We start from the raw sequence: 19,270 nt of genomic DNA, 5'->3' as shown, positions 1-19,270 counted from the left end.
GATCTCCTTACTTTCCGCCGCGCCCTCAAGACATGGTTTTTCCAGCAAGCGGGCCTGACCTAGGGAGGATTTTAGGTAGGGATAATTTTAAAAGTATTTTAATCGGAAACACAGCTGGTAATATTTGGTTTTAATTCGGCTTTTATCGGGGTTTATTTTTTGTATTTCTGTATTTTTGTATTTTGTATTTTTTGTATTTGGTGTATACTATTTGTTTTTAATATGCTGTGAACCGCCCTGAGTCCTATGGGAGAAGGGCGGTATACAAATTATCTTATCTTATCTTATCTTATCTTCTGTTTTTCTTCCAATTTTTTTCTAAGGCTTTGTTTGTTTGTGTATTTTTCATGTTCAGGAAGGCATTCTCTGGGATGTTGATATTGTATATCCAGCTTGTTCTATTCTATTTCTGAACCACTAATTCACATAGCATGCCAAACAACAATTGGTTTAAAAGTGCTGGGAAATAACATGGACACATTGGTCCAGCCTGTCAATTACAGGCCAGGCAAATTGCAAATATCTTGACTTTTTCTGTCATATGTGGGCTTCTACATGTAAGCAGAAAGCAGTTTTGCCCCAACCTCTCTTCCTCTAAAATGGCTACTGTAGTTTTGGGAAACTGTAGGTGGAACTCCAGGTAAAAAGGAGGAAAAAAATATACTTGGAAAGAGGGCAGTAAATGTCACAATCTCTTCCAACTTCTGATTAAAGTGGCATTTTCAGGAAAAAAAGAGAATTTCCAAATAATTCAATCAGAAAGGGAATTGGATTTAAAGATACCTTATTTTACTAAAGTAGTCTTTCAAACATGGTAGCTTTAAGATGGGTGGACCTGCTGGCTGAGAAATTCTGAGAGTTGAAGTCTACCCATCTTAAGTTGTCAAATTTGAAAAACACTGCTCTGGACAAATTTTAAAAAAGGATTAAGATTAACTATTGTGTTCTTTTTGTGATAGTTAAACAGTATTATCTCTTAATCGTTTTACTTTTAAAATTTAAGAAAATTAAGCATTCAGCTAGCAGTCTTCATTACTTAAATCAAGCTAGATTCCAAAAATATATTTTACTCTGTAAGATTAGTTGATGGGTAAAGAAGTGTGATTACTCTGGCAATTAGACGTAAGATACTATATGATATTCTTTGAAGCAAAGTGCCCATTTGAAGCTTCTCTTGGCTTGATCCATATGTTTGAGGAATCTAGATGCTTTCAAACTTAGGGATAATCTTTGTGGGGAGAAATCATAAGGATTTCTTTGGAGAAATAGATAGAGTTGCTTAGCTACACACCTAGTTTGATACTGCATTCATATATCTCGGTGAACCACAATTTGCTTAAATGTAGTTGGCTGAGTAAGTCCCAGTTGCTAGATTCACACAAAATACTAGTCAAAATTGCTTCCCCTGTTACAGTTTAGCAAGTGTGTCTAGTAGCCTAGACCCAGGCCAGGCAGATTAAGCTCTTTCAATATCTGTTCATGTCAATCATGGCTCTGTGGGGTTTAAAATTAGGTTAACTCATTTCTATCCTCTTTTGTGCTGAAAAAATAATTTAACAACCCAGTTTCTTAATCTGATGAATTGTTCTTATACAAAATACATATAATTTGAGAATGTGAATGTACCATGGAATATAATAATCTAATCAATAAATATCTATTTGTTTAACCTGTTGAAATACAGAGATTGATCAGCTTCAGACTCTTTTTCTTTCTGCTCCTGCTCTACCTAGTTACTGCGGATACTAAAATGAACGTTTTATTCCATGGCTTAATTGAGCCGTTTTCAAGAAAATACGTCAGTCAAGAGACATACTGATTGGGGTTATATTCCAACATCTCTCGATGCCAAGTTGGATAAAATTGTTTTAGAGACTTCAGTTTCCCCACTAAGAGGATTGACATTTTTTTTTGATCTGACTGTACACAACCCAGCACAACATGATCTTTCTTTCAAGGCACAGATGTGAATTAATGAGTTCAGTCACAGAAGAGAGTGTCTGTAAAAGTGTTTCTTCTACCTGGCCTTGCAAGAAGCTGTGATTACATGAGCAAAACAGACAAATGTTACATTGCTAAAAAAGATTGGCCACCCCAATAGCTCATTATAGACTTATTGATTAGCTATGACTCTATGAATGTTCCTTCAGTTTTGTTTTGAGTAAACTATAAACTGAGCCTGGGACATTTTTCATGAAAAGCATGTATTCCTCCACTAAAGTACAGAAAAGTGGGACATTGGATATCTTCCTAAAATTGTTCTTCAGAAAGCATAATATTTCATTTTATTCCATAAATAATAACTTCCACATTCCTCCTGCATACCATTTCAGGGGAAACCTGAGAACTTAGTAGGCCATTTTGATATTGTTGGACTATCTTCTGTTCTTCTCTGATAATTAGATATACCGATGGGGGCTAGGACTGTATGCAGAGATCATGTAGATAAATGGCCCATTCTCCATCTGTGCTGAGCGCCCCACTCAAAATAGAATTTAGTATTTGAAGTGATCAAAAATGTGAATTCATTTTATTCAAGGCAGAAAAATGTATCACTTGACATATTAATATCAATATTATTTAGTATTTTGAATTTCCATGCACCACTGGCTACAATTTAGAGGAAACAGTAGAGAAAAAAAATACACTGGTATAGCATCTAGTGCGGGGGATGGGTGTATGTATCAATTTAACTTTCTATGCTCAGGCCCCAGAAATATTTCAAATAAGCTTGAAAGAGCTGATTGAGCTGGGATTGATGACACTTTGTCCTCCATCTAAGCAAATATAGCAATTCTTTACTCACAGAGCAAATTCTTATATATTTAAGCAATACGAGCTCCCATTACATCATACAGTTGGAAAAATAACATAAGGAACCCTACTTTCTTTGTAGTATCCATTGCCTTCAGTATGGCTACATTGAGATCTTCCAAAGCAGATAGGACGCTTTCATAAGCTCCCAGATGCTGGGAAAAATATTCTAAAATAGATAGAAATACAGAATCAAAAAGTGGAAAGATCGAAAAATCAAAATGGGGGGAGCGAGAGAGAGAGAGAATTGGTAAATCCCTCTGAATGTACTTTGTTCTCGTTTTATTTTAGCAGCAGCAAAAGAAAGAAGGAAGAAGAGGAGGAATAAACAAAGAAAGAAAATGTCAAAGTGTAGTTTAGGAAAGAGAAAGAGGGCAGATGGACGGTTTATATGCTTGCTTCAAAAAGTATAATAAAAGTTAGTTAAGAAAATCAGGGGCAGATATCTTTCCAAAAAGATTTTTATATTAAAACACAATGAGAAAGATATTTAATATAATAATGCAGTATTGCCTATGTAAAGAGATACAGGCGCATTCATGTCCCCAACCAACACAATTCTAAAGTCATCACATGCACACCCAGGAAAACCTATCCACTAATGCAGGGGTGTCAAACTGCCGGCCCGCGGGCCAGATGCGTCATCCGGAAGCCGCGCCCACCCCATTGCCGGCAATGGCAAAACCGTCCCGATACATTGCACGACGTCATGTGACATTGCGAGTTTGACATGTCTGCACTAATGCATTAAAGAGCTAAGGAATCATAATATACCCTACTCCTTACTAAATATTGAACCATTTGTGAAGTATTCTATTTATTCTCCTGCAAGCTTTACTTTCATCATAATTCATCTTTATTGCACTCATCTTCATGCATACTTTCATAATTCCAGCCACTTTATCATATGTTTTCTCTTAGTGAAGAACTGTACAATAAACTTTCCCACATTCATATGTTGCTCAATGACCTGAAGACCCCCTAAGATAAAATCACTTTGCATACATCAACTCCTGTAGTCTTACCATTTTTCAACATTGTCATTGCATTTATGACTTGCTTTTAATTAAATTAATTCTTAGGCACTAACAATGAAACAAATTCAACTGTCCTTACTCAGACTCACTAGTTTCTCCTCCTGGAAGCGATCAATTTGATTCTTTAATTTTAATTAAAAAACAATTACTTACCAAATAGTTCTTCAGTTTCCAAGTTGCTGCAAGGAAAAGACATAATATAGAAAATGCATTGCTATTTCATGAATTCTGTCATCAACTTCTTTTAATTAGGTTTGTACATCAGCTAATAATTTAAGTGTAAGTTTTTAGCTTATTATCAATTTCTATTATGTTGATTTGCATGGATTAAAGTTTACATATGATTTATTTATTTATTTCAAACTAAATATGCAGCTCAATTGCAGCTCAAATTTTCCAGCTTTTCAACCTTGAATAGCAAGTTTGAAATAAGCTTTACGATTATATGCAAAATGGAATAGTTGAAAATGGCAAAGCAAGATAATGACAAGAAACCTTCTCAAATAAAAGATATTTTATAAATTCAATTTGCTGTCTTGCAGCATAAAGAGTATTTCAAAGACTCTAATTTTTCTTTACCAAAATGACAAATTTGAAAGAGAATACCTGTCTCTTTCTACAGGACCTACAGAATAAAGAGCTGGAACAAGCCTTATCTGTTGTAGAAAATTTAAAATATAAAGAAAATGTTGAAATACTGGAAAATGAAAAATGTGGATTATGAAACGGATATGACAATTAAAATCAAAATACAAATGACAGTCCAAGATGTCCTGGACAGTGACTCTTTACAGGATTTACAAAAGAGGTTTGTTAAAACTCAAAAGAAGCTTCTGCGATGGGATAAGGAAATTTGAAAAGACATCAAATCCTATGACAATATCTATTCTAAATGAAATGATTAAGATTTTTAGTAGCAAAAGGAAGAAGTGCAAAGTTGGTTTGTTTGACCAAGGTTAAAATAAACATGTTTTTAGGACAGAGTCAGGCTTTTGGACAGTTGCCTAAAACAGAAGTGCTTCTTTCTACCGTATCTCAGAATACTTTTATCAAGATTTATTGACATGAAAGGGAAGACATTATACAACTTGCAGCTATTTTCCATTTAGAATCATTATATTTTGTGTATGTTAGGGTGGAGACTTTTCTATTTTCTTTGTAGCAGCCTTCCCATGCTCTGGTGAGATGGAGGACTGGTTTTCACCCATAAGAGAGAAATTAGCAGCTGACTATTTGAATTATAGTTTCATGACTCTTTATCAGAGTGGAAACAAACTCTTACACCAAAAAAAGTTTTGTCTTTGATGTTGTCTCTCCATCTTCTTCTTGGCTTGCTTTGTGTTAACAGATAACAGACTAACAGAGTTGGAAGGGATTTTGGAGGTCTTCTAATCCAATCCCCTGCTTAAGCAGGAAACTCTATACCATTTCAGACAAATGGTTAGCCAATCTCTTCTTTAAAATATCCAGTGTTGGAGCACCCACAATTTCTGGAGGCAAATCGTTCCACTGATTGTTCTGTCAGGAAATTTCTCCATAGTTCTATGACATTTTTTCCCCTTCATTAGTTTCCATCCATTGCTTCTTGTCCTGCCTTCAGGTGCTTTGGAGATTGACCACTCTTCCTTATGGCAGCCCCTCAAATATTGGAACACTGCTATCATGTCACCTCAGTCCTTTTCATTAAATTAGACATACATACCAAATTCCTGCAACCGTTTTTCATATGTTTTAGCCTCCAGTTCCTTAATCATCTTTGTTGCTCTTCTCTGCACTCTGAGACTCAAGATCTTTTTTTATATCATGGTGACCAAAACTGGATGCAATATTCCAAGTATGGTCTTACCAAGGCATTATAAAGTTGGATTAACATTTCCAATTTTGACTGAAAGTTGAAGCTGAGCTCCTTCTGGTAAAAGAAGAACATTAGTTTAGCTTGCTCAACCTGTGCCTTTGCAAGCTCAAGATTCCTGGTATCAACCACAGGAAAGTGGATCCATTCCTAAAGGCTGGCAAGCAAGCACTTCTACCCCCCAAAGCAGTCTTGAGCCTGGTTTGGTATGAAAGAGACACAGGACCTACTCACCAGTGGTGGGATTCAGCCAATTTGCACCATTTCGGCAGAACCGGTAGCTTATTTTTTGTTGCCCAGACCCAGAATGGACTACCGGAAGCGTCATCCACACAGAGGACCAGTTGTTCACATATTTGAATCCCATCACTGCTGTTCACAATCTTGGGCAAGGAGGCTTGAAGACACAGCTGTTATTAATATAGTAATTGCTACAGATGGGTAAGGTAGTGGCAGATGCCAGGTGAGCTCCATGTCTCTAATGGAAATTTCAGATTGTCAAAGAGATTGATGTTGAGATCACTTCTAGCAAAAAAGGGGATCCAACATGCATTTTCTGATTTGCATTTTTGAAAATGTTAAATGTTAAACCTGCAATTATCATGTTAGACTTGTGATTGACAAAGCTCTCTCCTGGATTTTGACCTTAAATGGGTTGCCATGGTTTTTGGTTTCTACCTGCCAAGACTTGTGAGCTTATAGCAGCTGCACCAAATGCAAACACCAAAGCAGAAATAATCCCATCAGCAAGATTTTCACAGTAACTACCTGCAAAGTCCAAACACAAAGCCTGCTTAACTTTAAGGCTTTCAGATCTGGCCCAAAAAATCTGTACCACCATCAATGGGAACAAAGAGTTAATGTTCACCACAGAACATCATAATGCTGCCATCAAATCATCATTTGAATTTCTAAAGTCTAAATCTGGGAACCCTTCAGTACTTAGCCTAATAAAGGCACCACTACATGTTGGGATATTTTAATCACAGAATATGGTTCAAACTCTGAGTTGGTAACTTGGAAGACATGCTTATTTGGCTGGCATATTAGAATTGTAAGCTAAATCCAAATCCAGATAACATCATGTCATCTGTTAATATAACTGCAGGACAACAAATGGCTATGATTGTTTCCCAGTGGATAGCATAAAATGAGAGTTTGTAGGCATTAGGATTCCTGTATGGAATGTAATGCAAATAAGCACAGAGGTTTTTGTATAGAGGCAACTCTAAATTATATTTAAATACACATGCACAAGGAAAGCATGTGTATGTATGCATAACATTCTTCTTTGAATCCAATAGAATTTGTAGGGCCATTTCCTTCACCTTTTGAATTAATGGGGTCAGGGAAGTTTATATAGGAGCAGCTTTACAATTTTGGAAGGATCCCAAAGGTGCTTTTTTCAAGGCAACTGGACTTTCTTTCTTTTTTTTCCCCCTGAAAGTGTTTCACTTCTCATCCAAGAAGTTTCTTTAGTTCTTCTTGGATAAGAAGCGAAATGTTTTCAAGGAAAAATCCAAGAAAGTCCAGTTGTCTTTTGAAAAGCACCTTTGGGACAGCCATAACCTGGATGATTGAGAATCTCCATAGACAGTTTTGGAAGGGATTTATTTTCCCTTTGTACAATAGCATTTTTAAAACATATTTTACTATTGGTCCAATAATGGTGACACATGCCTATGCAAGTAAACTACAGTTCAAAATGGCAGAATGGCATTATAACAAAGGGAAATAAAAAGGGAAAAGGCACTTTCTCAACATTTATATGACAATACAAAACAATCCACTGTTACTCAAAGAGTATGGATAACTTCTCCACTCCATCCACCCCACTACTGTAGCCTGCATCCTTAGAAACATTCAAGGTTTGTAGATTATGGATGAGGCTATTCATACACGCATTCATTTTGTACATTATTTATAAAGCAGTAAGTTTACCTGACAAATCCATACAAAAAAGCAGCCTTGCCTTGAGATTTTGAATTGATTATTTTAAAATCAATGCTACCTACTCTGTATTGTGTATGTCAATCTTCTGAAACAGCTGGTGAAGCTCCTCTATGCTCAGAATTCCATCCGCAAAGTAAGTCTTAAATTCATCAAAGGACAATTTGCCATCATCTGAAATCAGAGAAAGATTTGCTCACCTAGAGACATTTTACTCCAACTAATGTGAAGATCATGACTTTTTAAAAGGAAGCACCACAGGCTGTAATTTTTCTAGTTTATAAATTTCTGCATAAAATGAAAATCTCTCTGTCTCATACATAGATATAATAATATTAGAAAAAATGTGTTTCTTATGACTACAGATGATCATTTTTGTGGTTCAGTGAAATTTGGTTGTTCGTGTTCTTACAGACTTTTCATGATTACTGTAAAGATGAACGTTTTTTTTATAGAGCACACAAGTCCCATTGTCCTTGGGACCACCATCCCTGATTATTGCAAAGCTCACTGTAGATCACATGGGAAATAGACATAAGGATAGCCTGTGAAGAGCCTTCCCCTTATGCACAGTATTCTTCACCATTTGTCTTAGTGGTCAAATCAGCTCAAGAGTGCAAACAGCTATCTCACCTACTACAAAATATAAATATGACTGTCATTTATTATCCAGGGCTAAGATTACTCCTGAAAAATATTTTACTTGACTATCCCTTGACAGAGAAAATGAGAAGTTCATTTTTTTTCTTTTATTTCCCCATGCCTTGTTATATATATTAAAACCTTATCATGGCATTCTCACAGAAAAAAAGATATGCAAAAATAACATTCAATTTTCTCAGAGGGACATTAGCAGCTAGACAAGTAAAACTGCTCTGAGCAGAGAATAATTTTAAGGCATTTTAGTGACAATGGAAGCTTCATCAGAACCCAAGGCATTCCAATTCTCGAATCAAATTCTGGTAGCCATTTTGGCTAGAGCTATTAGTAATTTATAACAGAAGGCAGGACCTAAGATACTGTATCTTGAACAATTTCAACAGCAGACCATAAGGCTTTAGGCTAAATTGGGAAGTAATAAGAAAAACAGAAGGATGAGAAAACTCTTTGTTCATGTTGCTAAATCTATTTAGACTATCCAGGAGGTCATCAGCAATTGACCTCAGCTCAGACTTTTTCCCTTTTATTGACAGTTCAGCAACATTTGAAGAGCTTTATGTTCCTCACTCTATTTTTCCACAGTATTTTATAACTAAATAGGTTATTCTTTTATCCCTTTGCAAAATAGTTATATAGTGCAGCAATTAATTTTCAATATTTAATCCTTTAGTGCTCTAGCCACTGTATTTTATTGCTCCACCTTACTATCATTTTAATATCTTCCTAATTTAATTAACCCTGTAAATTCTGCTACATGACTGCATATTTTCTGCATAGTGACTATTACGAAGATATTCTGTTCACTGCATCCTAGGTCTGAATAGCTCCTTATCAGTCCTCCCTCCTTTTGTTGCTGCACTTTCATAAAGGTGAACTTTTAAAAATTGGGAGGGAAGATTATTAAAGAGGCAGATAGGAATTTCCTTGGACTTAGTTTTTCATGTTTCCAGAAATAGGAGTAATAGCCTTCTCTCAGAAAAAGCTTGAGCTTCCTCTATAGATTACCTTTAAACAATGGAAAACTAAAGTAATAATACGTGTTAGACAGAGGTCTCCCGCCATAGGTTATTAGGAGAGAGTTATTTTAAAATAATATATTGCTTAATGTTTTTGAATCATAAAATTTATCAGCCAATAATCTTTGGTTCCTAGAAACTATCAGTATAATTCCAAAGATTGGGCCAACCATAAGATAATGTTCCATCTTTGTCCAAAAGGATTTTATTGTAGAGTAGGAATCTTGGGATAACATCTATTTCATTGCTTCTATCTAATAGTCACATAGATTTGATAATGATGATGATGATGATGATGATGATGATGATGATGATGATGATNATAATAATAATAATAATAATAATAATAATAATAATAATAATAATAATAATAATAATAATAATAAAGTTGGAAGGGACCTTGGAGGTCATCGAGTCCAACCCCCTGCCCAGGCAGGAACCCTACACCATTTCAGACAAACGGCTGTCCAGTCTCTTCTCAAAAACTTCCAGTGTTGGAGCATTCACCACTTCTGGAGGCAGGTTGTTCCATTGGTTAATTGTTCTAACTGTCAGGAAGTTTCTCCTTAGTTCTAAGTTGCTTCTCTCCTTGATCAGTTTCCACCCATTGGTTCTCGTCCTGCCTTCAGGCGCCTTTTTAAAAAAAACTATGTGACTATTAGGACATAAAATATAGAACGTAGAATAATATGTTGGAAGAGACCTTGAAAATCTTCTAATCCAAAGCCCTGCTCAGGCAGGAGACCCTACTACACCATTCAGGCAAATTATCCAGTCTCTTCTGGAAAACCTCCAGTGATAGAGAACCCACAGCTTGATTCCTGTGGAGTAGGGCTAGATCTGCTAGCCCTATTACACAGGAATAAATTCCACTGATATTTGTTGCATCATCAGAAGCCATCAGTGCTAAATATTTGTTCACTAAGAGATTTTGGACCCATTTTTCTTGAATGAGTGCCACAGTGAAAGTAAAATCCAATTTCAGTGAAAACTAAAAAACCAGGCTTTGCTGTATATGATTCATAAACAGAGATCTTTTCTGAAATGACATTTACTTCAGGTACACTGAAAGATAGCTCAATATTATATCCATTTCCTTTGCAACAGTGCTTTTACCAACTTTCATAGGCTTAGCTATCTGTTTTCTAAAATATTTCATTAGCATCTCAAGTAGCCATAGAAACCTGTTCTGAGCAAGTAACGTGATATTTGTTTTATCTGATAATTATGCATCAATGATTCTCTCAGCTTTTTCATCAGGCTATCATCCAGCAGCTGGATCCTAGCTGTATAATTTTAAGTATAGCTAGAGTAAGAAGATTTCTGGAAGGGAAGAAGACTTCTTTATACTGATGCTTATACAGGTAGTCCTCCTTTAGTGATTGACTCATTTAGCACTATTCACAGTTACGATGGTGATGAATTTTTTTTTTAAATTATATTTTTATAAATGCAAATCTTTACATTTATGACCTTCACAGGTCTGTAAAGTAAAGGAAACCTGAAGTAACAGCCAGGTTGTTGGTCCCAATTTTGTCACTAAACAAGGATTATCTGTAAAATTCTGAGTCATCTAGGTACATTGTATCAGAAAATACACAAGGCTTTTAATATCTAATAATCCTGTTGCTATAAAACATAATTGTGAATTCAGCTAATGCAAAATTAATGCCCAACTGAAACCAATGCAATATTCTGCTCCTTCTTACTGGTTACGTATCTCCCAACCAGCATGACTATTGTGAATAATTCAAGTCCAGATGTTTTGAGAGAATACAGATCGCAAAAGATGGCTACAGTCAAATAATGTCAATGCACGTAAGTATTAAAATTTGCAATAGGGTGGGGCATAATTTCACAATCCAAACTCCTTTCATACATTTCCTGATGTTGCACATAAGTGCAGAAAGGGAAGGACTTGGATCATGATATTGTAGCCTCATCTTGGAGATGTTGACTGGATACATTCTACCAATAAGACTACAATTGTGAAGTTGTGAATGCTCCAACACTGGAAGTTTTTAAGAAGAGCCTGGACAGCCACTTGTCTGAAATGGTATAGGGTTTCCTGCCTGAGCAGGGGGTTGGACTAGATGACCTCCAAGGTCCCTTCCATCATCATCATCATCATCATCATCATCATCATCATCATCATCATCATCATCATCATCATCATCATCATATTATTATTATTATTATTATTATTATTATTAGTAGTAGTAGTAGTAGTAGTAGTAGTAGTAGTAGTATAGTGTTGTTGTTGCTGTTGTTGTTGTTATTATTATTATTATTATTATTATTATTATTATTATTATTATTATTATTACTATTATTACATATAGTAGAATCCTTTACTCATCGACCTGGGGATATGTTCTAGTGAATCCAGGTGGCTATAACTCTCAATAGACTGTATAGAACTGTGCTATTAATTTTACTTTAAACATCTGATATTTCAACCAGATAATCAATAGTAAAACCCATGATGTAAATGAAGAAGAAACATTTTCTTGAACAAATTTGTAACTTGTTTTGAAATCATCTTCAAATAATGTTGCAGCTGTTTTTGTGGTAAAATGATAATTGGTAAAATATTATAGTAGAAAATAATAATTGAAAAAATAGAATTAGCTTTTGCCATGGAGATGGGATCATCCCATCAGCTTCTTCGACAGATTTGTGTGAAACTGGGCCAGTTTATATTTAAAACAGCAGGTCAGATTTTGTTGTCCCCAATTGTTTTACTACAACTAAAAATCTGTTCAAGAACAGGAATCTCATATTTATTTTATTTAGGGTTTCATCCATTCTGCTTCATTTGCTTTTTTGTTTTTTGTTTATTTGGTTCACAGCTGTTCTTCCTGGCCTGTTATGAATGATGCTAACATCAGGTATTCTCAACCATCCCTCCTCAGCTTTTCATCAGTTCTTAATTATTGGATTTTTAGTGCCTTGTTTTTCAGAGCGTTGAAAGGTCTGCACAGCTGTTGCTCCACAGTTCCAGATTTGCATTTCCAGCTATGAAATCTTTTCTGCTTTAAGAAATGCTTTTCTTAAAATGCAAAGTTTTTGCTCATAAGTTGCAGTGAAGTGGGAAGACACTAGAAATAGTTTGAAAAAGAGGTTTCAAAGCATGTAGCACCTGACTGGCTCTTCAGAGCAGCTGTGTCTTTTCCTGGCATCACAGGGAATTTGTAATACTTATATCTGAGGGGTGGAAATTACAACCAGAGCTTTTCCCATTTTCATATTAAAGCTGTTTCCCTTCTGGCCATCACTGTGGTGACATAAAACCTCTCATTATTGTTTAAGTGGCATAACAATGATTAAATACCTCTAGAAGATGTGTAAATCCACAGGGAGGGCCCTGCCTAAGTATAAAAGTTGTGTGTAAGACTACAAGAAACACTAGTGTGTCAGAGGGAAAGACCCTGTCTGGCCCATGATTGGGCCATTTATGGTCCTTGACCTATTAATCTAGTTGCATACTACTGCCAGAATGATACATAGCAATAGTTTAGGTCAAGGATTTAAATGGTTAGTTTGTTTTGTTTTCATTTAGTGTGTGGGTAAGCCTAACCACTGTAGAGTATAAACAATGTTTGTCATGGTGTATGGACTCAGCATTGTTATTTATTCAGCAAATAATGGTTCAGCCATGGCTTCACATGATGCGTAAACAAGCTTGTATATGTAAAAAGCTTTGGATAGATTTATAATTCCTGTTCAATCATATATCCCAACAAGTCAGATGATCTCCACAGAGATGGCACCATAGATGGCCAATGCAAGCTACAATGATGTTGCATGTAGCATGATATGATTGCACACCTGCATTATGTAATTTGTATCATTTGCATGATGATGCCATAGCAAGCATAGCATCCCTTGCCTACAGTCTCCTGTGGATTCCCATAACCAATACCATCTAGATCAGTGTTTCTCAACTTTGTAACTTTAACATGTGTGGATTTCAGCTCTCAGAATTCCCCAGCTAGCATGGGAATCGAAGTCCACACATCTTAAAGTTGCCAGTGATGATAGATCAAGCTCCCCAGCCAGGTAATTTTGAAGTGACAAGTTCACCAGTTACTACCTCTCCCAGGAAAACAGAGCAATCACACTAAATGTTCCTCCAACTCCCTCACTGTCTTATTATGTTCTGAGAAAGAAAAGCAAATAATTGGACTTACCATTTTTATCTGCTCTTCTCAGAATCTAAGAGGGAATAAATCAATATATATCAGTATCAACAAAGAAATATTGTAATACTTACAAGGACACACTTATACTTTTCTAAACATAGCAATGTTTTAAAGGATTTTTTAAAAAGGCTTATCAATTATGATCCCAGTACAGACAATACACAGTACAGATATATTTTTGAAGAAAGGTGCATTTAGTGATGGTATTTTCTTTAGATCCATAGGTGGTGCACATTTGCAATTGATTAGATGCCAAGATTGCTCTTGTATTTGGTGCCAGGTAAAATAATTCACTTTTGTCAGGTTTTCTAATCAATTGTGGGATGATGTATCAGCCTGGCTGAAGACAATTACAGGGAACACTGAATAGGTGTTCTCATTTGATGTTCTACTTCTTTGTGGTATTCTGGGAACATTTTACAAAAAAAGACTGGTGTTGGAAATGTTGATCCACAGTGCATCCATACATCTCAGTAAGGATCTGAACTACCAATCATGTGTAAATCCACAATGGAATAGACTTTTGTAATTTCATCAATTAATTACATGGATGGATTTCTGGTAGGTAGAATCCCCATACTTTGTTGACCCATTTTCATGAAAAAGTGTCCAAATGTATAGCTATTCGGTATTTGAGGATTTATCTATATGAGGACTGGAATCACCTGTGACACTGAATATATTTGATGAATTTTAACTAGATATTCTCACTTCTCATATTGGCACATATTTTAATATGTGACTTCAGAATATTAAGACTACTGATATATAGTATTGTCTAACAAAGAATGGTATTTCAGAAGACATAAAATAGTGTTTAGGATTTAATATATTTGTGCAATTGACAACAAAAGATTTTACCCTACCTTCCATATCCAAACCTATCAAGAGCTTCTAATAATCTAAAAGCATTTCAATTTGGAAAAAAAAATACATACTGAAATTTGTAAATAAAAATTAAAATGTTTTATTTGATACTTGATACATGAAGTTTTTAAATATAATATGTTGCTAATTCTGTACCAAGATTATTTTTTGCCTGTTTGCAATAACATTATAACAAAACTGCTTTAAACAATACTCTTGTGATTTTTACTGATGTTTTAACATTTTGTATGTATACAGCCATTGGAAGTTGAAAAATCACCTATATATTGAAATGAAAAATAATCCATTTAAATACTAAATTCTATGTTTATTGCATTTATCTATTTTCCATAGGAACTATTAGATCCAACAATAATTCACTAATTAGTTTGAAAGGTTAGCATTTTCTCTTTGATTTATTTTTAAATCAAACATGGTCCTAACAAATTGTTATTCTATCATTTATGACAATTATATTTTGCTTTTGTTCCAGGAGTTCCAAGTGTTGTACATGAATATCCTCCTTTTATTTTTCACCATGCTAATTTAATGAAACATATTAATCAGAGAGATAATAAAGGAACTAAAATCATCCTATGGCTCAGCTGATTTTAAAAACCACATCTCACCTGCCCTAAACCAAGACCAGAACCACTTTTCCTATTATTGCTTAGCACACAAAATAAAGTGGGTACATAATGCCCACCAATCATGCACTGGTCTAAGTTGTACCAAAGATTTATCATTATCATTTGAGACCATCCTAAGGAAGCATCAAGTAATCTAAAATTCACAACACATTTTCTAAATTTCCTATCCTGAACAACCAACTCTTTTGCTTTGGAAAGATACTTTATTGATATTAGAGCAAATTGAATCACTCCTGTCATACAGAATCATTGTGAATAATTTTGTAAATGCCGCATTTTAAATACTTACATTTTTTTTAAAAAAATGTGGCATTTTTATAAAATCTGAATAGAAGAACTAGTAAGCTGGCATTTTACTACAAAGCATGAGAAAAAACACTTTCCCTTTTCTTGGTTGTGTTTTTAAATGTCTAATAAAACAGCATGGAAAAACTGTTGATCTAAATCTGTTTTTCTTATATAGAGCAGTGCAAAACAGCTTAATGTATTTGCAATGGTCCAGAACCTGTGATTTGTGCCTCAGGTCGTTTAGCATTCAGCCAGAGGGATTTAATCTGGAGGACTCTTAATAGGGCTCATATCAAATAACTGCGATCTAGGTATTAGCATCATTTGACAGGATAATCTCCTTAAGATCAGGGAATTCTTGCTACACATCGATTTGGGGTGGGCAAACAGTCAACAGGTTGAGGCTTCCGCACACAGAGAGGAGCAAAAGCCCAACCTGTTACATGTTTGCAATAATAAAAAAAAAGAAAGGAAGGAAGGAAGGAAGGGAGGAAGGGATGCCCTCCCACCCCCACCCCCGTCACCCCCAGTTGGCCGACCTCCATCTCGTTCACAAGAGAAAAGGGTCGAACTTCGCTGGCGCCCAAGGACGCAGCAGATCAAAGCCCGAAAAGGGGAGGCGAGGGACCCGCCGCGCTTACATCCAGGAAGATGGAGAGCCCCTTGGTCAGGGTCAGGGCAGAGCGGAGCTCCTCGGGGGAAGAGGAGGCAGGAGCTGCGTCCGGGTTCTCAGCGCCATCCATGCTTCGCTCTGGAGCTTCCTTTGCGACTATGCGGGGATGCGAGGAGGGAGGGCGGCAGCTGCTGGCGGCTGTTCCTCCCGTTGCCGGCGAACCCCCCCCCCTCCGCTCCGGCCCTTCCCCGCCTCTCAGCCGAGTCCCGATTCGCAAGGCGACCACGACGAGCCGCGGCGTCCGAACGAGGGAGGGAGCGCGCGCTCAGCCCTCGGTTGCCGCCAGCCGTGGCGCCGCCCTCACCTGTCCTTTCTGTTCTGCTCGCCGCCAAGTGCAGCCATGAATCGACGCTGCTTCCCTTCCGTTTGCAGCTGGGCGAAACCGAAGTTGGAGCATGTGCAGAGTGCCATACAGTACTTTTATGCTTGGGCATCCATCAGCTGAACGCTTGCTTGCACAGACTTGAACTCCAGCACGAAAAAAGAAAATAAATGAAAAGAATAAATGAAACATCATTATAAGGCAGAAGTAATAATAATAATAATAATAATAATAATAATAATAATAATAATAATAATAATGATAATAATGATAATGATAATGATAATGATGATAATGATAATGATAAAGTTGGAAGGGACCTCGGAGGTCATCTAGTCCAGCCTCCTGCTCAGGCAGGAAACCCTATACCATTTCGGACAAATGGCTGTCCAGTTTCTTCTTAAAAGCCTCCAGGATTGGAGCACTCAAAACTTATAGAGGCAAGTCGTTCCACTGGTTAATTGTTCTCACTGTCAGGAAGTTTCTCTTAGTTCTAGATTGCTTCTCTCCTTGATTAGTTTCCATCAGTTGCTTCTTGTCCTGCCTTCAGGCGCTTTGGAGAATAGCCTGACTCCCTCTTCTTTGTGGCAGCCCCTGAGATATTGGAATACTGCTATCATGTCCCCCCTCGTCCTTCTCTTCGTTAAACTAGACATATCCAATTCCAGCAATCGTTCCTTATATGTTTTAGTCTCCAGTCCCCTAATCATCTTTTCTGCTCTTCTCTGTACTCTTTCTAGAGTCTCAACATCTTTTTTACATCGTGGTGACATCTTTTTTACATCGTGGTGGATGCAGTATTCCAAGTGTGGCCTTACCAAGGCATTGTAAAGTGGTATTAATACTTCACGTGATCTTGATTCTATCCCTCTGTTAATGCAGCCTATATACTAAATATATATACTAAATATAAACTAAATGGTTAATTTCCACAAGTATACAAAGTTCCTTGCTAACTCAGATGAAATAGTCCTCTAGCCCAGCCAGAAATTTCTAGACAGTCTAGAAAGAGGCCATGGGCTTTCGAAGACTTTCTGCTTTTAAACATGGAAGTTGAGGTGCTCTCCATCAATCTTAGAATCCAATGAAATAGGAATTTCTTCTCAAATTTGCACTCTGAAGGATGTCAGATGGAAACGTTTGTTCCATATAAATAAAAGACTGAAAGAAATCGCCAATACTGTTTTTGTACTGCACTCTTTGTTCAACAAACTGCAATGAGGTAACCTCTCAAAACATATTAACTACAAATTGTGTTTTACAAAGAATACTGGCTTGGTTCACAGAATACACAAAACAGCAATCAAGCAACCCATGTGTTGATTTCGCATTCTATGCAAACTGAGTCAGTATAGTTACTTTATGCCTCAGTGTATGTCATGCAAAGCATGAAAACTGGATTCATTAAGCCAACCTGGTTATGTGAATCATGGTAAGGAGATTGTGGGCAAGTTGATGGCATACTTGGAAATCTTCAAGAAGATTTTTGGGGATCTTTTAAAATAATGCTTCTTGTCAAAGTGTGCACTCACAGCCGATTTGAAATATATTTGCAATGCTAATATCTGTCCAAATTATAAGAATTCAAGTTCTTTTTTTCTTGTCTATTTTCATCTGTGGATGAAGAATAACAATGAAAGAAAACTTCCATGCATGGAAATCACACAGAGAAAAGACTAATTCTATTTAGTGTTGCATCTGCACTGTTTTTACTTTCAAATAAGTGATCCAGGGAATTCAAATAATAGTCTCTGACAATAGCACATTTTTCTCATTTCCCTCAACAAGTTCTGTTATTTATTCCTTCAAACCAGCACTGACTTGGAGGAGGGGTTTGAGAAATTTGAATGCTTGGTTGATAATTATTTATTCTGCAGCTTGTGGGATTCTCTTTATTAGCATATTGCTGCATCGTAATATTCTTTTCAGAGAATAAAACAAGGTTCTTTAACAGAATAACAGAGTTGGAAGGGACCTTGAAGGTCTTCTAATCCAACCTCTGCTGAAGCAGGAGACCCTATATGCCATTCCAGATAAGTGGCTTTCCAGTCTCTTCTTAAAAACCTCCAGTAATGGAGTACCCACAAGTGCTGAAGGCAAGTCATTCCACTGGTTAACTAAGGGAATTTCTCCTTAGTTCTAGGTTGCTTCTCTCCTTGATTAGTTTCCAACCATTTTTCTTGTCTTGCCTTCTGATGCTTCAGAAAATAGCTCTATACCCTCTCCTTTGTGGCAATCCCTCAAAATATTGGAACACTGCTATCGTGTCACCCCTACTCCTTTCTTTCACTAGACTAGCCATACCCAATTCCTACAACCATTCTTTTTTATAATGGGGTGACCAAAACTGGATGCAGTATTCCACATGTGATCTTACTTTTTTTTTTTTTTAGCTTTGACTTTTTGCTGGAGGTAATTTATAGATACTATCCCTTCTCACAGCCCTTTCAATTTCCAACTCTGCTCTGAAAGGCTGCCAATTTTGTAGGAGGGGAATCTTACTGTAGGAGGGAAAATCTACAGATAAAATGCAAGATTTTGTCCAGATTCATATATCCTTTCTCACATACTGAGGCCTTTGATTGCTCTTTGACTCAGGAAGAAACAAATTGTTTGCTAGACCTTTTGGGATGATTTCAACCTCATTCTGAATTCAAGGCCTATTCCTATGACTTCCTTCAGCCCTGTTAATTGTGGGCCAATTCATACAATTATTGTCAGGATTATTTTGATTAGGTCAACACATTGCTCTACAAGCAGCTGAATTGTTTTGGGTTTTTTTTTTGTGGATAATATTCTTTTTGTGGGGCCCATGCAAAAGGCTTGCCAACTTTCTAATTGGCTGAGCAGCTAATATCTTCTGCAGTAGCTGTCTATGTAGGCATTACAACAGAGCAATGTTTATCTCCATGCTGTGAAATGCTCCACCTGCTGAT

At 36.4% G+C, this 19,270-nt stretch overlaps 1 protein-coding gene across 1 annotated transcript in view; it reads right to left on the bottom strand.

Moving 5' to 3' along the window:
* Window positions 1-16,082, bottom strand: part of NECAB1 (N-terminal EF-hand calcium binding protein 1) — a 32,448-nt gene extending 16,366 nt beyond the window's left edge. The window contains exons 1-5 of the mRNA XM_015813994.1: window positions 15,981-16,082; window positions 13,523-13,547; window positions 7,719-7,827; window positions 4,005-4,030; window positions 2,886-2,983 (exon numbers count right to left, since the gene is read on the bottom strand). Coding sequence (XP_015669480.1) covers window positions 2,886-2,983; window positions 4,005-4,030; window positions 7,719-7,827; window positions 13,523-13,547; window positions 15,981-16,082 — 360 coding nt within the window. The remainder of the gene's footprint in view (window positions 1-2,885; window positions 2,984-4,004; window positions 4,031-7,718; window positions 7,828-13,522; window positions 13,548-15,980) is intronic.
* Between the last annotated feature and the right edge of the window lie 3,188 nt (window positions 16,083-19,270).

Source organism: Protobothrops mucrosquamatus, unplaced genomic scaffold (assembly GCF_001527695.2).
Source record: "Protobothrops mucrosquamatus isolate PMUCROS unplaced genomic scaffold, P.Mucros_1.0 scaffold211, whole genome shotgun sequence".
Taxonomy (NCBI): domain Eukaryota; kingdom Metazoa; phylum Chordata; class Lepidosauria; order Squamata; family Viperidae; genus Protobothrops; species Protobothrops mucrosquamatus.
Note: the sequence above shows the minus strand (reverse complement) of the source record. Positions and strands in the feature narration are given on the sequence as shown.